Here is a 26,334-nt window from a genome sequence, read left to right on the forward strand (position 1 = left end):
CCCCCCCCCCAATTTAAAACGTCTTTTTTGTCTTCATCCGTCCATCTGGAAAATGGTGTCTGCAACAAATTACACACTAAGTCATTTACTGGGTTCATTGTAGAAACCACAGCTCAACACATGAACACAACACACGATAGGAAACGCGAAACACACGCGGAACAAGATCTCGCGAGAACGCGAAGATTTTGCCACAAGAACTGGATGCGATGTTTTCTCCGACGAGAGAACTGCTTCATCTAGAAGGCGACACCCGTTCAAGGCCAACGCTAGGTGACGTCACCGTTGCCATGACAACCGGCTAAGTTTTCCGCAACCTAGCGGTGTTTGCTCTTGGGTTGGGACGAACTCAATACGTGCGTAGCGCCGAGCGGCGTGTTATTTGAGTATTATCGTGTGCGTTCTGCTGGGAAATAGTTTAATTTAACAAGCAAATGAAAAATGTCAATATTAATTTGAAAATTAGGTGAAAACATCTGCACTTGTTGCACTTGGCCAGCCGCCACTGAACCAGAGTAATAGCGACAGACAATGCACCTGATTGTATATATCACCAATAACAAATCATGCTTTTTTGGTGGTATAACTTGAATTGCGTGTGTCTTACAGGAACGGATGTATTGCGGACGAAGCAACCACGTTTTTCATAAATGTATTTCTTTCTAAACCAAAAAAAAAAAAATTGTCATTAAATTCAAGAGGGCCTATCGTTGTTTACTTTTATCTTTGTTCATTTTTATTTTTGCGTGCTCGAAATATACACGCACGCTCTCATGTTTCGAAGATATTTCGCATTTATATTAAGTAATGACACATTTATTAAATAACCTATGCGCAGAAAGTACTTTTAAAATTTTATGTTTCAGGAGACAAAGAGAAGCAAAAATACATTCCACTTGACATGCATGCGGGTTTTGATGTGTTGTGCGGTTGGCAATACTGTGGATTTTCTCAGTGTCCGCGATGTAAGCAGTTCGGCGGTTGAGGAAAGACTGGCACGGAAGATTCTGAGCTCAGTTCTCGCGCGGATTGATACATAAAACCTGCTGCAAGGTTGACTTGACGAGCAGCTTAGTTCAATGGCTCCTTTTGTGTATGAGTCGGTGGTGCGTGTACGGAAGCGAGAAATTGTTTTAATTTGAATCAGCTGCTTGATCTTAGTGCGAGAAAAGGTTCCGTCGTGAACTTTGTTTGAGCTTCGATCACTTGTCAATTGGTGCTCCGACTTTGTAAGTACCTTTTGTTTTGTTTAGTTTATTATTTGTGTTCAGGAATCTAGCTAGGCTTATTGTGTAACGAATATTATCATAAACTACATGCGTAATATATAGAAAACAAACAAAAAATAAGTCGTGTTAATTTATTTACGTGCTCGAAGTGGAGGAGGAGGATACGGGGGAATGATACCCCCTACCCGCTAGGAAAATTACGCGAAGCGTTCCCCCAGCTGCCCCATTATCTCGGGTTAAAACATATAAACATCCACTTTAGCTAACAATTTCAGCACTGAACGAAATAGAGTGTGTGTAAAATACATGCGCTGTGGTTAACACAGCGCCCTACGACGTCAAGAGTTCCTGATTCGAATCCCAGCTTGGGCAGGGGTGTTCTTTGTGACTCTGGCGTGGCGTGACTTTTTCAAAAGTGTTACCGGCCATCAGTACGACAATTATTCAGGTAGTCGTTATCATCTGTACACCTCCCCCCCAAAAACATGCCTTCATTCTAGATTTTTGTTTACTTTGTTCCTTTTTTCTAATCCGCTCAGTGAAAAAAACGACTACTACAAAAACTCCCACTCATTAGACAGTTACGAGCCCACAATGTACATGGATCCAACATGGCGGCCAAGACATTTTTCTTTATATTTGCCAAGTAAGTGTCGGCAACACTTGTCTTCGAGTGCGCAGCAAGTATGGCTGTAGGACGTCGTTTCGTGTCTACAGTTTTATCTCTTGTCATCTGTGTGACAGGGAATGTGTAATGTATGTAAACTTATGTGTCTGTCATTAAACATGTAGTTTACATAAGGTGAGTGTCCTTTGCAGATTCACGTACCCAACCACCGAAAGTTTTTGGATACAAATCGGAACGGGGCTCGTATCACGAAAATCCAATGAAGAGTGCACGAGTCTTGTCAATTCTTAATATATTTATTTGTAAATGAGGTGCAAGGAAAAGAAGAAGAAGCGCACATTTCTCTGGTCAGTTTGACGTTTGTGCAGTGAGCAGACGACAGAATTCTTCTTCTCCAGCGACAGCCAAATTGTGGAAGGGAACTCCAGCTGTACGTCAGTGGCGTATGCTGACTCCAAGATCGTGGCTCTCTCTCTATGTCACGTGGTCCTAGGCTATGAATAGAAATACATTTACCAACTCCTAAGAAATCAGGTGACAACTCATAAGAAATCAGGTTGCCAACTCACAATAAATCAGGTTGCCAACTCATAAATCAGGTTACAACTCATGGGATGTTGCCAACCCATAATAAATCAGGTTGCCAACTCATAGGAAATCAGGTTTCCAACTCCTGGATCAGCATCATCATCTCACTGATATGAATAATATTATTTACAATTGCTGATCGATTTTTCTCCTGTATTTTATTCTCTAGACTTCAAGCTTCGCAGATAGCCTGGCTAGCCTGAAATATACGCTCCTGCTGTACGTACTACTGTTGCAAACTTAGTATTTTGGAGCAAGGTTTATCCAAATCAAGAATTGCACCAAGGAACTATATTTTCTTCTATTATCCGGCCGGTCTCAGTTGTAGTTCAATTCAGCCTTGGCTTTTCAGTCTAGTTCTAGTTGCTTCAGAGAAATAGTATCCCCATTTTAGGCGGGATTTAGATCTTTTCTGCCAATCCAATTGTCGTGTATTCACACGTAGAGGTTAATTGATTCGCACACGTAGATACTTCACAGTATAAATATAAAAACGAGGATACAAAATAACGATTTAATACTAAACTTACAATAACCATTTCTAAGATGGCTGAACTCTAATTATGAAAATAACAACTTTTCAAACAATTGAATATCGATTCAGATATTATGCACACTTAACATTCCCCCTCTTCCTTATTTGACTTAATGGATTAGGTTCGCAATTATGCCATAAACTACAAGGGGAATTGCGTACGATTGAATGCATTTCATGTACGTTAAATAAGCATGAGGTTAAGTATCCTGTGCATGAAAAGGAAGCTTTATGTATCGTATATGCAGTGAGGAAATTCCAAAAAATACGTACAAGGTAGATCGTTTGAAGTATGGACATGTCTGATCCTAAGATTGGATCCACTTGACACAGTATTTTGGAATTTCCAAGTATCCTGTTTTGGATTAGAATTGGCACCGGAGTTCGAACGCGTATCGCCCTTGCACTTATTTATCTTTGCGCGTTTAGTGTTCACAAAATTTACATTGGACTGGACGTAATACTCCTTCATATCTTCTTCTAATTTTTCCATCTGCTTAACTACCTCAAAAGCTTTGTGAAATTCCATTACATTGTCAGCAATGAGTTTCTTACGAATAGTGTTAGATCTGATTCCGCTAATTAGTGAATCAAATAAAGCAATGGAAAGAAACTCACCATAACCACACTGCTCTCCGATCTTTCTTAATCTCCTTACAAAATCTTCTATTTGTTCGTCTTCTTCTTGTACACATTTTCTAAGCTTTAACCTTTGCACAATATAGTTGCTTGATGGACTATAATAAGATTTTAATCTTTGTGCAATTTCCTGATAGGATTTATTATGAGGCAGTGTAGGTGCAAATAATTCACGCAGAACTTCATATGGCTTGTTTCCAATGACAGATATTAACCTAGGAACTTTCTTGTCCTCTGGAATAGCTTGTGTTTGACAATAATTATCAAAGCGCTCCAAATACGCTACTATCGATCCATCTTGGGGATCATATTAATCAAAACCAGCTACTAAAGCCATTATACATTTACACTATAACACAAAGCTTAGAAGTGAAATATACTTATCCTCGATTTCCAACTAAATTCTCGTCGCCATGTATAAACCTCTGTCGTGTATTCACACGCAGAGGTTAATTGATTCGCACACGTAGATACTTCACAGTATAAATATAAAAACGAGGATACAAAATAACGATTTAATACTAAACTTACAATAACCATTTCTAAGATGGCTGAACTCCAATTATGAAAATAACAACTTTTCAAACAATTGAATATCAATTCAGATATTATGCACACTTAACACCAATATGACACTTGCCTGTGCCGGCAGGCCTGACCTGGAACTGGGCCCCTGAACAGGCATATGAATAACCCCGTACAGCACACTGTCCCAAAGTCATCCCCCGGTCTTCCCTTGCATTGGCGCCCTCTCCCCTTGTTGCATCTTCAGGGTAGCGGAACGGCCTCCTTCTTCGCTTCTGTCGGCTGAAGAAAAAATGTCCTAGGCAATATCTACTCGACGGCAACGCTATTGGTTAACGTACCTATTTAACAATGTTGCTATTTTATTGAAACAACTTTTTAATTCTTCACATTTACCTGTTACCTGCGGTAACTCCGTTTACATACACGCCACGCCTCTGTAATGTGACTGTACCTTCATCAATTTCATCATATCAGCACTCATCCTCATTTTCGTGATTAGCCAAAAGTGGGAGAAATGCGAAGTAAAATAAATAAATCAATCTGAATGATTTAAGAGAATAACTTTCAATGAAAGATGATAAGGTGTACTAAGGGAGGACGGACATTTAGGTTAATAATTCCAGCTACAGGGTTAAAAAATAATCAAAATGTAGAGAACAAAACTTTATTTTGTGTGCGTGATGATGATGTTATTGATGATTTTATCACTCAAAGTAACCAAAATATGAAGTTAGAATACGATTACAACAAAAATAATTGTATGAGTGTCATTTTTGTTCATTTACCTTACATGAAATAGATGAAATATTCCTTTCACTTTGAAGTCTTTGTTGCAGAAGACTAAAAACTTACGAGAATTTAACATTTTCTCATTTCATATTGGATTGATTCATTGATTGATTTGCTGTTTTTAAGTCCACTTTATGCACAGTAAGGCTAATCGGGACTGGACCTATAGTTTCGACTCCACCGGGAATTGAACATTTCATATTGGACTTGTGCATTTATAATGTAAGCTAGAATGTGTAAATTTATTGCAGTGTTATCACACGTTGTGAATACTGGTACAAGTGATTTCAAGTTAGTTCTTGACTCTCACTGGACATTATAAATTTCTAGGACTCAGCCGATTCCATTTTGAACTGATGTCCACATCAATGCCGATACTCGTATCGATTTCCACCAATACTTGAAAATTGTAAAAATTAAAAGTTGTTCAAAATATTGATCAATATTAGTGTGTAAGTATTATTTTCCAATTATCTGCAACAATTTACAAAGAAATTTGCTTTAAAATCTTCAAGAATTACATCACAATATTAAAATAAATATTTTGTAATCACAAATCCAGTTTTTCATGCAAAATTGGGGCAAAATGAAAAGAAAGTTTGAATTTTGCATAATTTCCAGGATAATTTGACTTCTGGAAAGTGCCGATTGGTATTTTTGCAAACCCCATGAAAGAACAATATGCCGGGAAAATATCAGTAAATATATTCCAGGAGATACTTCCCGATACCAATACCACTGGTATTGGCCGATACCAGTACATCGTTATCAGCTCAGCCCTATAAATTACTAAATGATAAATACATAATATGCACACACATACACACATAAAAAAACTATCACTTGGATGGTTCTTTGTCTTCAGATGGTTCACTGGTATGTTCATTATCCACAATTACTTTTGTTTCAGTATAGTCATTATTTGCACTAGCATTTTCCACATTTTCACTCAGTGATTCTGTCACTTTATCTTTTACATCAAATTCACTCCCTGATATATTTTCTGCCCCTTCCTCTTGTTTCTTGTCGGGCATTGCTTCGCTTTCCACCGTCACTGAATCACTTGCGTTTGTCACTGTATTCTTTTCTTCATCCACAATCCCGTCTGCTTCTGTCTTATTCGGTGTAGGTATCACTTGGATGTTATTTTGAGGTTTATCGCCCAAAAGCTTTTCTGCTTCTTCAACAGGAAGTTCTCCGTTAGCTTTTTCCGTGGACGGTGAGTTCCATGGTTGAAGTTCTGAAGTTCCAAATATCACATACAGAATTCCAGGCACAAACAGCATAATGGCAGATATGATGAATACAATGTTCCATTGTCCAACAGTTTGCTGTAAATACATTGAGGCATCATTAATAATTATTATGGATTAGGAATAAAATTTTTACTGGTATTAATGAAGTACTGGTACAAAATTTACTGATACTAACATCCAGTCTTTTAGTGACCTCACATAAATCAACCTGAATAATACATTCATCTCGTTAATTAATGCATGTAATCACATGACACTTACTTTACAATACCTAACCTAACCAAAAATTTGCACTAAATTACAAGTAGAAATATTGGATTGCTGGAAATTGGTATGGCCCGGACCACATGGCTGTTCAAGCAGCTTCAGTACCCACCCAGCATCGCATAAAGTGGGTACCTGGATGAAACTCTGGGGTTAAGGTCGCCAGGGGTGTGGTGCTGATCACATCACCCCCACCTTCGGCCATGATCAAGAAAGTGTGGGGCCCTAACTCCACATCCCATATGAAGGCGTGGTGCTTTGCACAGGGGAGCACTTTACTTACTTCACTTTAGGGTACATGTAGAGGGCTGCAGTAGCATACGCAGGATTTCATCAAGGTCTACATAAATATAGTATTTATGAAAGGAACAGGGCGAAATTACTTTCTAGTCATTCGATTATTTTTTTTTTTACAAAATCAACGAGGTGAGACATTTTAAGTGTGAACAAAATCCATAAAAACAAGAAAATATATTAAAATAAATTGAAATAATCAAGGTATGGAAACTCATCCAAGGAGCTGCGGTGGTCTGGTCGGTAGAGCGTCTGATAATCTCGCTGGAGATCAGGGTTCGATTCCCGGAATTGGTTGGAATTTTTCAGCTCTTGTCCCCGCATAAATGTCCCCGATAATTCACATCTGGAATGTCTCGCTGTTCTTACCAACAAAACATTTTACAATAGTTAATGTTATTGTCCTTTGAAATCAGAAATTTAAACGTGCCAGTGTAAACAATGGGAAGGTGGACTGGTGGCTGTGTATTCTTGTCCGCGTAGCTATACATTACCCGCTTACAACGAACCAAGAACTTTTTTTTAGTTAATGTTCATTCTTCACACACACAAAAAATTACGTTCATTGAACATTGAGGCAGCTGAGATACAGAAAATTTCAAGAATTCGTGTTTAATTTCAAGGCATTCACTCTGAAAAACGCGTGTGTTTGGAATGCTGTGCTTTTCTCCATGCTGCATGGGAATAACAATTCAAATTATTATTATTATTATTAGTAGTAGTAGTAGTAGTAGTAGTAGTAGTATTGTCGCAGATCTTTGACTGTGTAAAATTGGCCATTTTTAATTTTCTTCACAGCATTCTTCATAATATTTGAAATGCTCAAGGGGGGTTTAAACCCTGTAACTCCCCTTTGCGTACGCCACTGGAGGACTGAATAATCTCTATCCTGTCATTTATTTATTTATTATGATAAAGTGCGAGAGAAATATGAAAAAAAAACAATAAATATTAAATGTTGAATATTTGATGTTCCATATTTGTCAGTGAGTATGTAGCTCTGCTTTCTTACTAATCCATACTTCATCCTCTCCAACTTTATTTTCCGATTTGTTACCTACATACAGAGGTATACACAGAATATCTTCCTTATTTGTATTTCATAGAAATAAATTCAAGACTTACGTAACTATAAATCAACACAAATTATAAAAATACAATTGAATTAATGAAAGAGTAAATATGTATGAATTTTTTACATCTTAGATTTCTGATAAAAAAAAACTATAGTTATTGACTTAAAGTACAGGGTTTCCCACGAACGGCGCAACTGGGAATTAAGAGTGGCGTTACTTTGTAACCGAAACCTGTACATACATAAGTCATACACCAAATGTTAGCCCTGTCCAAGTAGATATTTATAAACATAGAAACAACAAACGGGGTGCAGTGTTGTTCATGCAGTGTTGCCAAATGTAAGTGAAAGTGTGAATTTATTTTTCCACAAAGCATGGAAAATTGCATGTCAAACATTCGTACGGAAATTTGGACGTCAATTTCCACCGTGAGTAGGTGGACTATTTCGCCATCTATAGTTCAGAGAAGAAAACCGATCGTTTTCGCGTATAGCCAATCCTGAAATGCCTCGTAAAGGCGTACCGGTCCAAATCGGTGTTTTAAAAAAATTATGAGGTACAGTGGCAACACTGTTGATGTTTGAAGGCAACAAAAGGTGTGTTTAGTGATGGTCTATGACATGGAAATACTGGAAACAGAAAAAAAAGAAAATGGAAATTATGGTGAAAAAAGTGTTACTTACCTACTCCTGGCACTTTTTTCACCATAATTTTCATTTTCTTTTTTTTCTGTTTCCAGTATTTCCATGTCATAGACCATCACTAAACACACCTTTTGTTGCCTTCAAACATCAACAGTGTTGCCACTGTACCTCATAATTTTTTTAAAACACCGATTTGGACCGGTACGCCTTTACGAGGCATTTCAGGATTGGCTATACGCGAAAACGATCGGTTTTCTTCTCTGAACTATAGATGGCGAAATAGTCCACCTACTCACGGTGGAAATTGACGTCCAAATTTCCGTACGAATGTTTGACATGCAATTTTCCATGCTTTGTGGAAAAATAAATTTACACTTTCACTTACATTTGGCAACACTGCATGAACAACACTGCACCCCGTTTGTTGTTTCTATGTTTATAAATATCTACTTGGACAGGGCTAACATTTGGTGTATGACTTATGTATATACAGGTTTCGGTTACAAAGTAACGCCACTCTTAATTCCCAGTTGCGCCGTTCGTGGGACACCCTGTAGAACCATTCAGTTTTAATATTATTACTTACATCATGGAAGGTAAGATATCCAACAATTATTGGTGATATAAAGCCAGGAATAACAACAATCAAGCCACTAAATCCCATTACGACACCTGTAAAAAGAAAGAAATTAAATTTTATGAAAATCTTTCAATGTGTGTCATATTTAATACAGATAATCTATTACCAAAATGTGAAAATTTGGAATAAAAGGAAAGAAAGCAATTATTGCACTCGGTTTTAAGTTAGTTTGTTCTATTTACAATAAAATTGTAGTTTTTCAATTTTAGGTCTTTATGGAAATTATTTTTCATGATATAATCAAAATTAGTTTGTTTTAATATACAGGGTGTACACAAATGAATATCGGAGTTTCAAAGTTGTATATTTTCTATGCCATACACATTACAAATATGAACCATATATGAAATGAAAGAGTAACTCACCAAGTTTCGATTCTACGCATGTGCAAAATTTGTTTTCTAACTCTGCCGCTTGGCGGAGCCATTCGTAAAAATGGCGACTTCCGAGCCTAAGTCTCTTTGTGTGTTGGAACTCGCAAGGTCCAATTCAGTTGTTACAGTTCAACGGTCATATCGGAGAAGATTTGGAAGTGACAACAACATTCGTAGGTGGTATAACCAGTTTAAGACGACAGGATGCTTGTGTAAAGGTAAAAGTTCCGGATGGCCGAGTGTGTGGAAGGTGGAAAGCGTCAGAACGGCTTTCACTCGCAGTCCAAGAAAATCTGTGCGGCGGATGAGTCAAGATAGCAATGCCAACAATGACAGTGTGAAAAGTGTTAAGGAAAATACCCCAAATGAGACCGTACCGTCTGCAGCTGTTGCAGGTCCTAAAGCCTGCAGATCATTTCGCTCGTAGGAACTTCTGCACACAAATTCTTAATCAAGAAGATGACGATTTTCTTAGTCGTGTGATTTTCAGCGATGAATCCACATTTCATCTAAGAGGAAGAGTGAACACGCATAACACACAGACGGGGGGTCACGTCCAAATCTTCGCCGATATGCCCGTTGAACTGTAACAACTGAATTACACCTCGCGAGTTCCAACACAGAAATAGACTTACGCTCGGGATTAGCAATCTTTACGAATGGCTCCGCCAAGCGGCAGAGTTAGGAAACAAATTTTTGCACATGCGTAGAATCGAAACTTGGTGAGTTACCCTTTCATTTCATATATGGTTCATATTTGTAATGTGTATAGCATAGAAAATATACAAGCTTAAAACTCCCATATTCATTTGCGTACACCCGGTATATTCTACCCCTAGAGGATAAGTATTTATTGAAAACGAGGATAGTCATTCTGTTCCTATTATTACATACATCTATCATTTATCGGGGCCTCCTCCATGGCGCAGTGGTAGCGTCTTTGCCTTGTAATCAAGGGGTCCCGGGTTCGATAACCGGTGGAGGCACAAGTGGTTCGGATCCCACTTTAAACTGTAGGTCCAGTCCCGATTAGCCTTACTGTGCATAAAGTGGACTTAAAACAGCAATCTATCATTTATCCTGCACCGTGGCCATGTGGTTGGTCTAAGGTGTTGAGCTAGGGCTACGGGATACAGGGACGTCGGAGTGGGGGGGGGGGGGGCAGGTTTTCAAATCCGTCAAACAGATTTTACAATCTCTTTTCCCATATATACATATATATATAATAGTTATTTATTATATGAATATCGACAGTGGCTCATAAGAGATAAGAGGAGGCCGAGATGCCAATATTTCGGATTATTTTATTACTTATAATTCCATTAAACGGTGCTTAATGCAAGAAAACTGAAATATTATGTCTTACGATAATTACCGCAAATTTCCATCTCTGCCTGGTACTCGATCTTCGCATACAGTGAAGCATGATGGTATTGAGGCATTCCTTTAATGATTAGTAAAATAACTGAAAACGCGCTACTTTTAAAAATGGATGAAGTACACGTGCAAACGTATTGAGAAAATCCATGTTTCTGAAACTTTCTGATCGATATGTAGCAAAGAAAGTTGTAAATAATGTTAACAAAAACGTCACATGCAAAAGAAGAATTACATGAATAAAAGAGTTAGAAATAAATAATAGATTTAGTTTATTTTACTTCACTTTTCTGCCATTTTCGGCTAATCGCGAAGGCACTCGATGAGATTGAGGCAATATGGTATATTTTATTTTGTAGGCGTTGCTAGGCTAAAGTGTTCCAGCAAAGACTTACAAATGTAGTGTACGGTTGGAGAGGGCCGAGGTATCAAATATGGGTCAAGTCGCCATGCCAACAGCTTTAAAATTAGATATTTTGATCTATAGCAGCTAGGTACCTGGTATTGCATTTGAATTAAATAAGTCTGAACTTTATAAGACTGAAGGCGTCAGGGGAGCTCGTCCCCCTCTCACCCCCGAGAGGTCTAAAATATCGGATCATGCCTCGAACTTGCCACTCAAACCTAAACAATTACTACTCCCAACGTAAAAATAAATCACCTGCTAACATAATAATAAATGATGTTACCTCTCTCTGAGATCTAAAAACAAGTCATCAGTCCTGAACATCAGGACAAACAGTAATATTTTAATAAAAATGTCAAAGGCATTTACTCTGGAAATTGTAGTGATGAGTTTGGATTTCTTTCCGCACCAACGATATAGCTGTGCATATGTACGTGTAAATCATTTGCAGAAAGTGCAACGACTGCAAGGTCGCGTCGGAAGATCACTGCACTGCACTTAGTCTGACCAAGTCTAAATTTCGAAAGGGAAGGGGAGATTAGCCTATAGACTTGAATTTCCAAGAACTTGCAAGGTGCACCTTTTCTATGGTCGATTACCTTTTTGACAGCAAGTGGACCGGAAGATTTAAAATTAAGCTGTCCTCTGTCCCTCTACCTCAATGCGTTGTTATATGCGAGATTCAAAGCAAAACTGGAAACAGAAGCAGCGAATTCCTACGGGGATACTTGATTTGCAGAGACTTGACTGCGATGTATCGTGCTTCTTACTGATAATGGAAACCTGAGTGCACGTTCACAAATCTTGTGCAAAAATATTTTTTTCAAATATTCTTCAAAACCAAGATAAGCTGAAATAGACGAAGTCTCAGTTTTAGGGAGTGAATGGGGGTGGAGGTGTGGTGGTAAGGGGAGCAAGAATACAATCTTGTCCCTCATTATTGGTTTCTTCACATCAAGCTATAACGAAAGCATTTGTAGGTAGAGGTGGAACAACCAAAGAAGGAACGTTTGTTTCTTGGCGTAACAACTTACTGTTTGTTTCATGTTCAGGGCTGATGGCTTAATTTTAGACCTCAAAAAGAGGTAACACTATTTATTCGTATGTTCACGTGTGAGTTTCTTTACTCGTGCATCTAGCACTGTGCCATGAAGACACATTTACGAAATGTGGGGGTAAGGTCCACACACATTCTCGATCTCGGACATTTTGGAGGTGATTTGATCAGCACCACGCTCCAGCCACCTTTACCCCCCCCCCCCTCAAGGTTGCTCCCAGGTAGCCATTCATTTGAGGCTGGATGGGCCCCGGAGCCTCTTTGTGCTGGAAAAAGGCCGAAAAAATCAATCCTTAGATCAACCACTAAGGGAATTGAACCCGGCTCTCCGCGTAACAGTCAGACGCCTTACCAACTAGACCTCCGTGTCCTCTCGCATTTGTCTTGAATTGTTTTCCACCTTGAATTTTTAAGCTAGAAGGCTCAAACTTAATCTGCCCCCCCCCCCCCCCCCCTTGTTCGGAGACCTTACATCCATGCAATGTATACAACTTTTCCGGAATGTCTGGAGTAGCTACGCGCAGAGGCGAAAGCTTGTGGTCGAGGCCAGACTAGGTGGAGAAGGGTGCGATTGGCTAGTCGAGTCGCCCCCTCCCGTGCGACCACTCCCCTCCGCCCGTTCATTGGACGAGACACACCCGCAACGTGCGCCCAGGACGAGTTCGCGTTCTCTTACTCCAGACATTCCGGGAAATGAATATAGTTGTAAATGGAAAATTTAAAATTAAGCTGTTCTCTGCCCCTCTTTAACCATCGGGGTAAGCTGGGTTTATTGTTTCACGCCGACCGCACCTGTACATACAAAACCTGGCAGATACAAAGGAAAACTGGAAACCGAAGCTGCGAATTCCTAGGTGGATAATTCCATCTTACACTTGATTTGCGGAGACGTGGCTGTGATTGTTATCTGCACGTAGAGTTTTCTGTCACATACTTCATGCTGGTAGCTAAAACTTCAGTCCCCGTTCATTTAACATGTGAAAAAATATTTTTCCATTTTTTCAAAACGAAACAAGTTGGAAAAAACAGTGTCTCATTTTTAGCAAGCGACATGGTGGCAAGTCGCCCCCTGCCCCCCGGTTGCGACGTCCCTGACGGGATATGTGCTGGTTCGAGTCTTTGAGGGGAAGCGCAACAACTTTTCTCCTGAGATTTTGGCCAGTGTATAAGACCAGCGGTCATGCACTATCGTGAGAAAATTGGGAAGCAACGAATGAATAGCGTAACCCAGTCGCACAGAGACTTGGAGGTTCATCGTGCTGACCACACGTCACCCCGCAACTGGTTGGATAATCGCTCACCTCTGCTGAGGCATGTAGGAGTGATTGCCCTGGCCCTCAATGGCTGTTGCACCACTGTTTATTATTATTATTATTAGGTGTATCATGTAGCTTAAAATAATTAAAGTAACTCCGATATGAGGTTGACACGTTCTTTAGTCAAAAGAACATGATTTTACTCAAAGAGCAAATAATAAGTTCACATGAAAGACTCGAAAGCATTCGCGTGATGCCTCTCAGGGTACCTATGGGGTAATAGTATCTCTCTGTTAGTTCGTAAAATAAAAATCAAAGTTAAGTTTGCACTAAGAAAAATTAAGTTTATTTTACTTCTTTGCAAACTAAATACTTATATGCCTAACATATAATCCATGTCACTCAAAGAAATTAAACTTCTTATAATTCAACTTGATCACTCTATTCAAAAACCGAGCCCGAACTTCAAAGTCAAGACAAAACACACTCGTAATTGCCATGGTAACAGCCCTTACAAGATAAGTATATACAGGTTAGTCACTATCCTGACATTATCAGTGATAGGTAAATTACAGGAATTAAGATTAAATAACAATAAACATTTGTACAAGAGAAAATATAATTAATAACAATAAATATTAGGTGCAATGGGAAAGGACGTGTCAAGGTGATGTGGTGAAAAGTCCCTTACATTTAAAAAAATACAACTTCTTGATTGGCTGGTAATATTCTGATTGAAAAAAAATATAGAAAGAGTATTTATTAATAGTACTTACCAGCAAAATTAGGACTAACGTCAACATATGTTGCCAAGATACCTGAAGACACAGAACCACTGACCATAATACCCAACGCCAGCAACACAACAGCTGCAGTACTATTGCATCCTGTCACTGCGAGTAGAGCAAAACAAAATCCTTGTCCTAGAGTACCTGTTAAACAAACAAATAATAGATAAGGAGATATTTTCTTCATCCATTCGATCTTAACAAAAATTTCTATAGTTATTTTTCTAACACAAATCAATCTTTAAAAAAAAACTAGTGATGATGTTAGCGATCCGATTATAACATGTGCTAATATCAGACAAAGATGCTTATTTTGATATTATCATCTATCTGTATGTATTTCTGTGTTCACTGACAGTTAGTATTGATAGTATTGATTCCAACTGCAACCACATGAACTATTGCATATATGATATCCCTAAAAACCTTATACATGATTTTTAGATACATACTATCAAGCCCGTAGCCAGGCAGGGGCCGGGTGGGGCTCAGCCCCCCCGGATACCATCAGCCCCCCCTGGCACTGAAGTCAGCCCCCCTATCACTGAGGTCAGCCCCCTTGACATTAGGTAAAACTATTTTGTGTAATTCTTTGCAGTGAAGATTGAAAATGTAGACAGTAGATATTATTATGCTCACAACTTTGGTGAAGGATAAATTCAGGGAGCATAAACAGCAGCTATTACATTCGTTCATCTTATTCATAAGAAGAAGTCTAAATAGTGGCAAGTATTTAGTAGATTCTCTTCTCTAGACTTCAGAAAGTTCCTTCACAAGGGAGCTTCTTTATCTGTACCTTTGTTGCCCCTGTTGCGACCTCCCATTTATACAGAAATCTGTGACTTTTATGTCATTATGCAAATTCCCTCCGCATCTGCGTGAAAGGTTAACAGCTCCCAAGTTTTGGGAACGAAGGGGAGTTTCATTGTTTCGGCCGGGGAGTGGAATGTACGCTATGCACCATGATTGAATATTGTCCATATTTTCTTGGGTGATATAAATATCTGTATCATCAAATGTAGTATGGAGTGTGTAGTAAAGGTGATTTCAGTATCAGCCAATTAACACTTCAAGCGATATTTTAAAAGATATAGAAGAAATGTAGTATCTGTGTGATATTTCTAAACTTTATGTAACTTAATGACCTCCCCCCTGCCCCCACACATAATTTACCTTCATTTAACACTGTTAAACTTTTGAAAAGTTGACTTGATTTACAACCCCCCCCCCCCGTTAACCCGTGAGCCCCCCCCCCTGGAGATCAATTCTGGCTACGGGCCTGCATACTATTGACAAAAACATTGAAACTATATAATTTAATCTAAGTGAACATGATAGTCCATGCGTAAGGAGCTCTGTAATAACAATTAACAACACTGATTTTTATGCTAATGCTACTTAGATATAAGAAAAGTTTTGTTTACACTTTTTCGAACTCTTTCACTTTGCTATATATACGTAATTTTGAAAATGAACATTAGCTGTTTGCTTTTCCTCTTCTGGATGTAAGGGGAGATTCTTCTACTTAGTTCAACCTGGACTGCATTTTGCTGACTATCGAGGCTCTGGCGTCTGGTACTTGTATTCTGTGCTGTCAACATGTGTAAGTGATTGTCCCTTCATCTTTCATCTTTGAATTTTGAATTTCAATTTGAAATTAAAATTTTGTGTGCATCAGCACTTGGGCTATTTTTCACCCGTCACGTTATACGGGATCCAGCCCCTTATCAGAACAAAAATAACTGTAATGTCGTTTAACTAAAATATTCTGACTTCGATTAAAAGCTGAGGCTGCAAAGGGTCAATCAGCACACATAAGGACAAAACACAGGACAACACACACAGTCCTATAATGATTATACTGGCCGTTGGTCCAGGCGTCAGAGCCTCGTTAGTCTGCAAAATGCACATCCCATCTTTCATCTTATCGCCAGTCATCCTCATCTTTGCGATTAGCCAAAATTGGCAGAAAAGCGAACCAAACTAAACTACCGTAATTCAATCAATCAATAAATCAACCTTTTGCTTTTGTAATAAGTAGGGCTAGAATTTTTATGACCTAGAAATCACCTAAATATGCAAAATAAAATATGCTCTTATGGCCTAAAAGTTTACAAAATATGCACTATAATTTGAAAAATATGCCCTTATAACTGGACTGTTTCGAACATCAATATCTAAATGCCGAGATATTTTCACATATGTACTATTTTTAGTTCCCTTTATGGGCCCTGAGTTGCAATGCACAATGAATATGACAGAAAAGCCATCAAAATATGCTATATCATGCAGAAATGGCCAAATATGCCAAAATATGCCCTTAAAAAGCACCTTAATTTTATTAGTTTCTTCATAATATGAATTTCTATATGTTTTGGGAACACATCACCCTTAGCAAAAAAAAAAAAAAAAAATATGCTAAGTCATAAAAATCCTAGCCCTTGTAATAATAATAGCTTTAATGCAAGTTTTTTAGCTAAGAATCAAGCCAACTGCTTTCAGTCCTTCGAGTACCAGTTCTTGAAAATATCTTTCTCGATTTGCCTTGATGACAATATGTGTAAACAGAAAAACTTAATTGTTGCATGGAAATCCTTGTATGATTGTAAAAGCAAGAAAGTAAAGTAAAATGCTCCCCTGTGCTTTGATGATTGTGGTTTTGCAAATCCAAATGAAGAACTTATAACCTATTATTTTGAGGACTGATTATTTTAGGGTGACCAGACATACTCTTTTTAAGAGTATTATACTCTTTTAGAGGTTCATATACTCTATACTCTTTTCAATTTTCAAAAATCCCCAAATATACTATTTTCCTTGCTATTTAATTTCATTCATTATTTAACGCGTAAAATTACGTTAAAATCCACAGAAAGAAAAGAAACAATGATGGGTAAGTGGAGATCAATACAGGCTGGGTCAAATTTAAAAGTGATTGTGCCTCTTATAAAATTCTTGTTTACACTGCCTGGTACAAATATTGATTGTGAAAGACTCTTCAGTGTTATTAAAACTTATTGGCGAGAGGATAAAGTACACTCTTGGTGTCAACACTTGAACAAGTAATGAAAGTGAAATTCAATGTGGACATGACCTGTGAAGAGTTTGGACTGGCAATAAAGGACGAATTAAACATACTCAAGAAAGCAAAATCATCCCAGAAGTATGAATTATGGTGCCATTGGTGAGGAAGTATTTGTAATTAGCTAATTACATTAGACCCATAAGTAATTTGAATCTGTAGAGTGTAGGCCTATTTTATAGGGGCTATAATAGAAGCAATAACAAATAACCACCCGTATTTTCGTTTTATTTTTATGTTTTGTGCATGCGCACCTTCAACCTATAGACTATACTCTTTTTGGTCAACAAATATCTGGTCACCCTAATTATTTCTTCCGAGAAAGAGGTGGTTAGAGAGATTAACACCCCTCGGGTAAAATGAACTGTCCTTGCTGTGCATTGTGTAAAGGGACAAAGAAAAACGCGGTGAAGTTTTTCGAGCAGTGTTTGTAGAGCCTGCGAGTGAAAAGCCGCGTTACTTCGCGCGTTGGCTGCAGAAGTTTACAAGCAGGAGTTGGCGTCGAGATCTCCAAGTATGGAGAATTCGCGAATTTGATTGTGCTATCGGCAGCAAGTTGCAGTTAGTTATTCGTGGACTGTTTCTGTAGATGTCGTTTGCCTAGTGGACAGTTATCAGTAGAGACCGGATGTTAGGCAAAATGCCTATTCTTTCCTGTTAGAGATATGATGAAAACGAATGTTGCGAAGACCTGGGGGGAGGGATTAGCTTCATTTAAAGGCAATTTAATTTTGCCTATTTTGCCTATTTCATACGATATTGCCTATATTATTTCATAAATGCCAGATATTGCCTATTTTAGGCATTTTCTTTAAAATTGGGACATGACTCAACTCTATGCATACAATTTCCTGTTCCCAGGATTAGTTTCCGATGCTTCCAAGAAATTTAAAAATAACAGTTAGCGAGTTATTGCAGCTAATAAGGACTTGGACAAATTAAGGACAATTCAACAAGTTCTGAAAGGTGAAAATATACAAACTGAGTTAGATCCACATGTTCTCGCGTGCTTTATGTATGCTCCGGTAACATCTGTGGAGGTTGAAAGATCATTTTCAATTCTAAAAAATATGTTGTCCGATCGCAGACATAACTTGTTGGTTGATCACCTGAAGAAATACCTTGTTGTGATGTGCAACCGCAATTAGTGCTTCTTATTCAGAGACTGCCAAACCGTACAGTACAAACTTGAAATGCATTTAAACAGTTTCCTAGTTCGAATTGCTGTGTGGAATATATAGTGTAATTTTTTTAACTGAAATAACCCTGTGTGCAGTGATAAAGTGTATATTTAAATAATTTGCGTACTGGTTGGAAGTAGCCAACAATTTATTTTGTCAGACTATCGTGTGTAGGCATTATGCAATGGAAAATTTTGAGCTGACGTGACTCCTGTTTGCAGTGATTTATTAAGTACAATATTGGACTGCTGTCTCTAATGATGAGCTCCTCGTTTATTTTAAGCAACTATAAAGAATCTACAGGTATGTTTCTATATTTTTTAAACACCTATTTCTTTTTGTATGTCTATCTTCATTATTTTGAGTTAAATTTCATTGCCTTTTTATTGCCTATTTGTATTTTAATGCCTATTTTCCTGCCTATTTTGAAAATTATAAGTGCTTATTTGCCTGTCTATTTTATATGTTTTTAGTGCCTAAACATCCGGTCTCTAGTTATCAGTGACCTGTGTTCCGGACATTTGAACGTTCGCGTGATTGGGAAAAGAGCGCGCGGAATTTTATTCAAATACAGACTGTTTTCTCATGGCAACTTTTATAGCGCGAGAAGTGACAAGAACACTGCAAGCGTGTAGTTGTGAACTGAGAATTGCTAATCAAGGTGACGACGTTGAGACCAATTTCGACCTTTGAACTACGAATCCGACGGTGAATTACTTCGAGGGATAGACGTCGAAGATCTTCGAGGGAAAGAAGAAGCGGCGGAAAGAAGACATCAAGGAGCTTCTGCCAATAGTGCCCCCCCCCCCCCAGTGTCGAGAGCTCTCGAGATGTGTACTTTTATATCGGAAGTGTTGATTGCAGTAAAAGTGAAAGCGCAGTGCTGAGTAAATTTCGTAAGTAGGTCGACCATATTCTTTTAATTGAGGTTAAAGTGTTTATTTTCTGTTTATTAATCTATGTTACTTTTAGTTTATAACCTAAGATTAATCTAAGGCAACTGGAGGTAATTTTTGTATTAGTTTTAACTATGTAAAACAAAGCCCTCTAGCTTTCCAGGGCAAATTCAAAATTTATTAACCGCTAGTTTATTTTAGAAGTTTGTAATAAAAAAAAACAGTAAAGAATCCTTGGGTTTTCTTAAGCAGTTTTAAAGTGTAAACTAGAAATGTGAAACAAAAAATATGTTCTGGCGTAAACGAAACTGCGACCCAAAAAGTCCATATAACAACTTTTATCTTTATAAACTGCCCTAATGGAATTTGTTAGATCATCCCTCACATATTCAAAAAATACACCTTGTTTGATAATGGTGTTTTATTATGAAGCTGTTATTTCATATCAACCTAAAATACATATTTTAAGATTTTTGTTATAAATATATAGAAAGTAACTTACATATTGAAGTAGCAATTTTCCTCACTCTAGTCCTTGTCATTATATTGTGCTTCAGTATGTAATCTGCTACAAATGACACAGCAAGGGCAAACACTGTTCTTAGTCCATGAGGTAGTCCTGACAGGATTCCTGTCTGCAAAATTAAACACAAGTAAATGCTTTGTGTAACATTCAATAGAACTATTGTGTCACGTGCCAGTTTCGATGACACAATGAAAGTTGCAAGGAGGAATGGTTTCTCGGAATCGACGAGAGATGGCAGCACGCTATATAAAGAGGAGCAAAGGAAATTATAAAAAACTTAGAGCGGAGAAGAGGGATTATATATATTATAGTAAATTGAGAAATATAAAAAAGAAGAGTTCAAATACTATAAAAGAGGTAAATAGAATGTTGTATATAGTAAATTAAAAGAATTAAGAATATGGCCGCATATGAAACGTTTAGGAAAGTTATTAAGTAAGCGAACGTATTCAGAAATCTATCTCTTTTCATTTTTCTGACGAGGAGAACATCGTCAGTGTTTTGTTTGTTTGTCCCCGGTGGCGCTGTTGTCAAATTAGACGCCCCGAAGCACTTTACGGTTGCGCTCCTTTTTAGTCGCACTGGGCCATTGGTAGCGCTTGTTATTAGCGATCCTGGTTATTCCCCTTTGGTCGCTAAATAGGAGGTGGCGCTATTGTCAGTTTAGTCGACCCTACTCTTTCTACAAGTATAGCTTGTATTGTTTGCCAAAGAAGCACATAAATAAGATTACGCTTTAAAAAAGGAAGATAATAAATTAAAAGAAGAAGAAGAATTTTTGATGATAAAAGAAGAAGGTGCCTTTTCGATTATCAAAGAAGAAGCCTTTTTGATAATAAAAGAAGAAGAAGCTTTTTCCATATTAAAAGAAGAAGAAGCCTTTTAAAAGAAGAAGAAGAATATTGATGATAAAAGAAGAAGATGCCTTTTCGATAATCAAAGAAGAAGCCTTTTAGAAGAAGAAGAAGCCTTTTAAAAGAAGAAGAAGCCCTTTAAAAGAAAAAGAAGCCTTTTTGATAATAAAAGAAGAAGAAACCTTTTCGATTATACATATATATATATATATATATATATATATATATATATATATATATATATTCTCTGTATTTTGTCTAGTTCTCAGAATATAGATCCGCATTTAACTATATCCTCTTGGCTATAAAACGCTTTCTTATTTGGAATTCTCAAATAAAGAACCTATCCCCCTGAGATTAAGATATCTATAGCCGTGGTAAAAAACATTTAAGTACGTACCCACAAGGGGCGTAGCAATTGGGAGGCTCCCCCGTAGCCAAATGGTTATGCTCTCGCATATGGAAGAGGTCCTGGGTTCGATCTCAGGTGGGTGCTCAGAAAATGTCTGTGAGGACAATTGGAGAACTACTAGAAAGAAGAATAGCGAGCATTTGTCTTGAAAAGCAAAAAAAAACAACGGTGATGGGACTCAATGTGCTGACTTGTAATCAAGGGGTCGTGGGTTTAATACCCGATGGAGGCACACAGTGGTTTTGATCCCACTTTTAACTGTAAGTCCAGTCCTGGTTAGCCTACCTGTGCATAAAGTGGACTTAAAACAAATCTCAATGTGCTGACCACGTGCCACCCAATGGTGCCTCCAGGAACACTCAATGTTGGAGCAAACCCAGGTAGCAAGGCCACTGGAGGCACTTGCTACTTCAGGCTGCAAGGATTGCATGTGCTACCTGCAGTCAACATAGTCGTCTGCTAATAGCAAGATAGCAGACAGGAGCTAAATTCTAGTGTTTGGAATTTTGAAAACTGAGAAACCATTTATTATTTGGTGCAAATGATAGAATACGAAAATACGAACTGGTTCCCATATTTTACACTCATTTGTTTTTAGATTTAACACATTTTTACTTCATTAATCTGTTTGAATAACTTTATTTATGGTATTAATAGAGACCGGATTTTAAAGGGAAGTCCTTTTTTTTAATTTTTCAACACGGATCATGGAATAAATAACAACAGTGTGGATAATTATCTTCCACCAACAAGATTACATGGTCTTGACTTCCTCTTTTTCCCCTTCTCAGCCCATATTCCCTTTTAAATCATTTTCTTCCCCCCCCTTTTTTTTTTTTTTTAAAAAAACATCTTCCTTGGACCCTTTATTGACAAGATGTCAAATATTTTGTACGACCATATTTTCCCTAAACAAATCATTCAACAATTGTCTATTTGCTGCAGCTTAGAGGAAAGAAAGAACAAGCTCCCTCTATCTTACCTTCCCTCCGTGAGCCTTGAGAGTTGCAGCGATTTCTGCAACAATGACTTCTTGGCTTAAGCAGCCACAAACGCATTGTAAGCGGCATGCCTGCTGGGTTGAAATTGTACTTATCTGCTAGATTTAGACTTTTATTGTGAAGTATTTTAGAATAGTTTTAACTTTACTGTGTGACAGTGGCGACAGTATTGAGTGTCAGTGAAATGGCGAATCCAGGTACAAGTAGCAGCAAGTTATGGCAGCAATGGAAAATTTTTTGCCAAAAAAGGAAACAAAAAGGACTATATTTTTGCACTACACTAAAAATACTATTTTAAATGAAATCACAACATATACCATTCATGTATAAAAAAAGGATGCATTAATACAATATTTTATGTATCCCTTTTTACATATGAATGGTATATATTGTGTTTTCATTTAAAATGTTTTTTTTAGTGTAGTGCAAAAATAAACTATAGTCCTTTTTGTTTCCTTTTTTGGCAAAAATTTTCCCTTTTTTGTCCTTTCTACAGATTTTTTCCCCTTTAAAATCCAGTCTAGTTATTAACAATAAAAATAAAAACCTTAATAATTTTTTGTAACGAAATGAAGGATGTATATTTCTAGGTGGGAAACGATGGACAAACAATGGAAGCAACGAATTGGTTTCAAAACATTACAGAAACAATACATCACCTAATCAAATATTTACCATTTTTATGTCAAAGCCATGAATAGTCTTGAAATAAGTTGGCGCTTGGGTCAGCATTGTGAAGAAGCCCCAGATGCTTCCCCAGTGAGCCAGGATTGCCATCCAGACAGGGATTGATGTCATGATACTCTTCCAGGGTGTTGGCGGCTGGAATATATTTATGGCAAAAGGAATAAGTGGTATGTTTTGGCTTAAAATGTGCTTAATATTAATACTTGAATGACATTGTGTCTTCTGTCAAAATATAAATAACACTAGATTAAAGATTCTTAATTCTCTGTTCTTCATGCCATGACTGCAAAGGTTTTTTGAGTATCAATTCCTCTCCGACAGCATAGTGGTAACGTCGTTGACTTGTAATCAAGGGGTTCCAGGTTCAGCACCTGGTGGAGACACGTAGTGGTTTGGATCCCACTTTAAACTGTAGGTACAGTCCAGATTAGACTATCTGTGTATAAAGTGGACTTAGAAAAAAGTCTTCCAGAAGTGTTTTCATGTAAACCAAACAAATCAAAAAATTAACCTACAGGATTGCCACAGCTTGCTGAACCACCCTTCATAAGGCTGCTGTTCTTCTTTGACGTCATCAACTTGCTAAGTGCAGTTTGTACTGCATTGCTGTTTTCATTGCTTTGTGAGTGATTGCACAGATTGATGAGAGTTGCATTCAATTCAGAGAAGATTAATGATACAAATAACTGTTACAAATATCATAGAAAGGAATACAGAAACACCACTGCCTGAAAAGTACTTGCTTCAGCACCAGACACTACTTTTGCAGACCATGAAGGTTCATTACAAAGAAATTAAATTGCAATTTCAGTAATTAGTACTTACCAAATATGTTACAAACTTACAAGTTCTGTAGTGTAACAGCTTAAAGTCTAAACCAACTTGAAATATTGTGCATGTCTTTTCTGTCAAAAGGCAGAGAGGGTCACATGAACCCTTGAACCAATCGGCTTGATCCAGTTGCAATAGTGAGGGGAAATTCGTGTGGTATTCTGTGTTGTCAAACATATCCCTGACCTAATGGTCATCACAGGATAGCAAACGAACAGGCCTCCAATTCTCTCTCTCTCTCTCTCTCTCTCTCTCTCTCTCTCTCTCTCTCTCTCTCTCTCTCTCCTTGAACTCTGGGCAAAGGGTGCTTGTTGACACCAGAAGATGTTATTTACTACTGAGCATAAATCAGGCGGGAGGCATTATCATATTTTTGCACTTGGAAACTCCAACATCTGGAGACTAAAACTCTGGGTTTGTTCAAGTTGGTTCTTTGACTGCTCAGACTTTAAGACGAAAGGCACATTGAGAGGGGGCTCCAGGGATCCAGGCCCTTCTGAAAGACTTAACAAGTCCAAAATTAAATAAGGTAAAAACTTGTATAATATGAAGTTGATTGATTCATTTTCTGCAGAACTCGCATATAATGAAAATGAATAGATTGTGATTATACAGCTTTGTTAACAGTGCCTGCAAAAATGTATATGTTACCACTACTCATAAAAATAATGATCAGGACTTTGCTTTTCATTAACCAGACATAGGTTTTCTCTAAATAATCCATTTTAAAATTTGTTGACATTTATTTCTCTGATAGGACAGTTATTATACAAATTGTGTTCATGTGATAATAACAATAATAATTATTATTAATTGACCTATTTTAATATTATTATTAATGGACATATTAATCCTATTAACCTACTAATTGCAAACATTATTATTTTATTATTATCATTACATGTGAAGCATTGGTTTCGACCCCTCTCAATATATAGTTCTGGATACGTACCTGCCAAGATCTGCCTTTGAAAACGTAATTAATAACCTTTTGTTTATTTGTTAGTCAACAAAATTTTATGATGAAATTATTCTTTAGAAAATATTTGATTATTGTATAAGTTCTTCTTATGACAAGATTTCAAGAACTTAAAACATAATAGATTAAATTAATTGAACATAACTGATTCCCAGGGTGACCAGACACACACATTCAAAAAAGAGGACAGAGCATGGCGAAAAAGGAGGACAAAGCCATAAGAAAGAGAACACCGCAAAAAATGGCAAAACATTTGCCATTACTCATAACTTAATCAATATAAAAAAATCTTACTAACATTTTGCTCACAGATACTTTTCAGGTGATCTCTTTCAATAACTTCCTCTTACCTTTAAACAAAGAAAAAATCTTCTAATCTGTTATTTAACAAACGACAAAGAATATCTACAATTTGAAGCACAGAATTTTACTCCTTTTCTAATTCTTAGATATTAGAATGTAATATACCCACAAGTGAATGCAAATGTAACAAGTAAGATTCGCTCTAACTTATTTCCAAAAACCGAATTAAAATTTTGGGTAGTTTAGATTGGGTAGAGAAATATGATTTTAATGCCACGAACATTTCTAGCTCTCTTTCAACAGCAGGGGAAAGTGACAGCCACCTTACACTTTACCTCATATTCGTTCCTTCCATCCTTTAAAAGCTGGATATTTTCTGGCACGATCATTGTTGAATTTACACTTTCGCTTCGTTATTTCATGAAAGAAAATATTACTTAATAACCAAAATTCTCCCTACGCGTTTCTGTATCGCGTATGCATAACTCGAAAAGGAACTGGCCGACCTCCGTGGCGGAGTGGTTAGCACACCGCGCCACAACGCCAACGGTCTCGGATTCGAATCCCGGCCTGGGCATGGGTGTTCTTTGCGAGTGCCCCTTCATCAAAATCATCATATCATCGTTCATCCTCGTCTTCGCGATTAGCTAAAAGTTTCAGAAAAACGAAGTAAAATAAACCAAATCAATCAATCGAAAAGGAACTGCACAGAATACGTGCGTTACAGCCGTTTCAGAGGGCGAAGCAACGAGTTACAATAATACTAACACCTAGGGAGCGGAATATTGCCTATTTGCCTTTTATATTCCTTTGTAGTAAAACATAGGTTTTAATGTCTAAAGTGTCATGGTGTTTCTAGTCCGAAAACGCATTTTAATAGTGCCTATAAATTCCTATTTTGCTCTATCGTGCCAAAAAATGGCTCTTCTGCAGTGTTTGCATACTTCAGCTTTTTTTATGTTCCTTTGGCTTTCCCTACATTGAAGGATGGAAGGCTTTGTTTATGTTGTACTGACTGAAATCTGGTATTAGACAGATTTGAGGGTCTCAATTGGAACATTGTTTAAAATATTTTTTTCTTACAATGGTGCAGATTGTTTTTTCATCAATTGTTTAAATTCGCACAGTCGTTAGCACAAGCTCTTTTTGTGAGAATTACTTTCATTGACGATTCCCCGCAAATGTGAATTTCGATCATAGTTTGTGAATCGTTA

The 26,334-nt window shown here is 37.5% G+C and overlaps 1 protein-coding gene across 1 annotated transcript in view; it reads right to left on the bottom strand.

The window, feature by feature from the left end:
* Positions 1 to 4,797: 4,797 nt before the first annotated feature.
* Positions 4,798 to 26,334, bottom strand: part of LOC146003520 (sialin-like) — a 33,751-nt gene continuing 12,214 nt past the window's right edge. Inside the window, exons 6-10 of the mRNA XM_083141807.1 lie at positions 22,996 to 23,142; positions 20,030 to 20,162; positions 14,357 to 14,512; positions 9,057 to 9,142; positions 4,798 to 6,267 (exon numbers count right to left, since the gene is read on the bottom strand). Coding sequence (XP_082997933.1) covers positions 5,776 to 6,267; positions 9,057 to 9,142; positions 14,357 to 14,512; positions 20,030 to 20,162; positions 22,996 to 23,142 — 1,014 coding nt within the window. The 3' untranslated portion in view covers positions 4,798 to 5,775. The remainder of the gene's footprint in view (positions 6,268 to 9,056; positions 9,143 to 14,356; positions 14,513 to 20,029; positions 20,163 to 22,995; positions 23,143 to 26,334) is intronic.

The sequence above is a fragment of the Lepisma saccharinum genome, chromosome 20, assembly GCF_977018435.1.
Source record: "Lepisma saccharinum chromosome 20, izLepSacc3.1, whole genome shotgun sequence".
Classification (NCBI taxonomy): Eukaryota; Metazoa; Arthropoda; class Insecta; order Zygentoma; family Lepismatidae; genus Lepisma; species Lepisma saccharinum.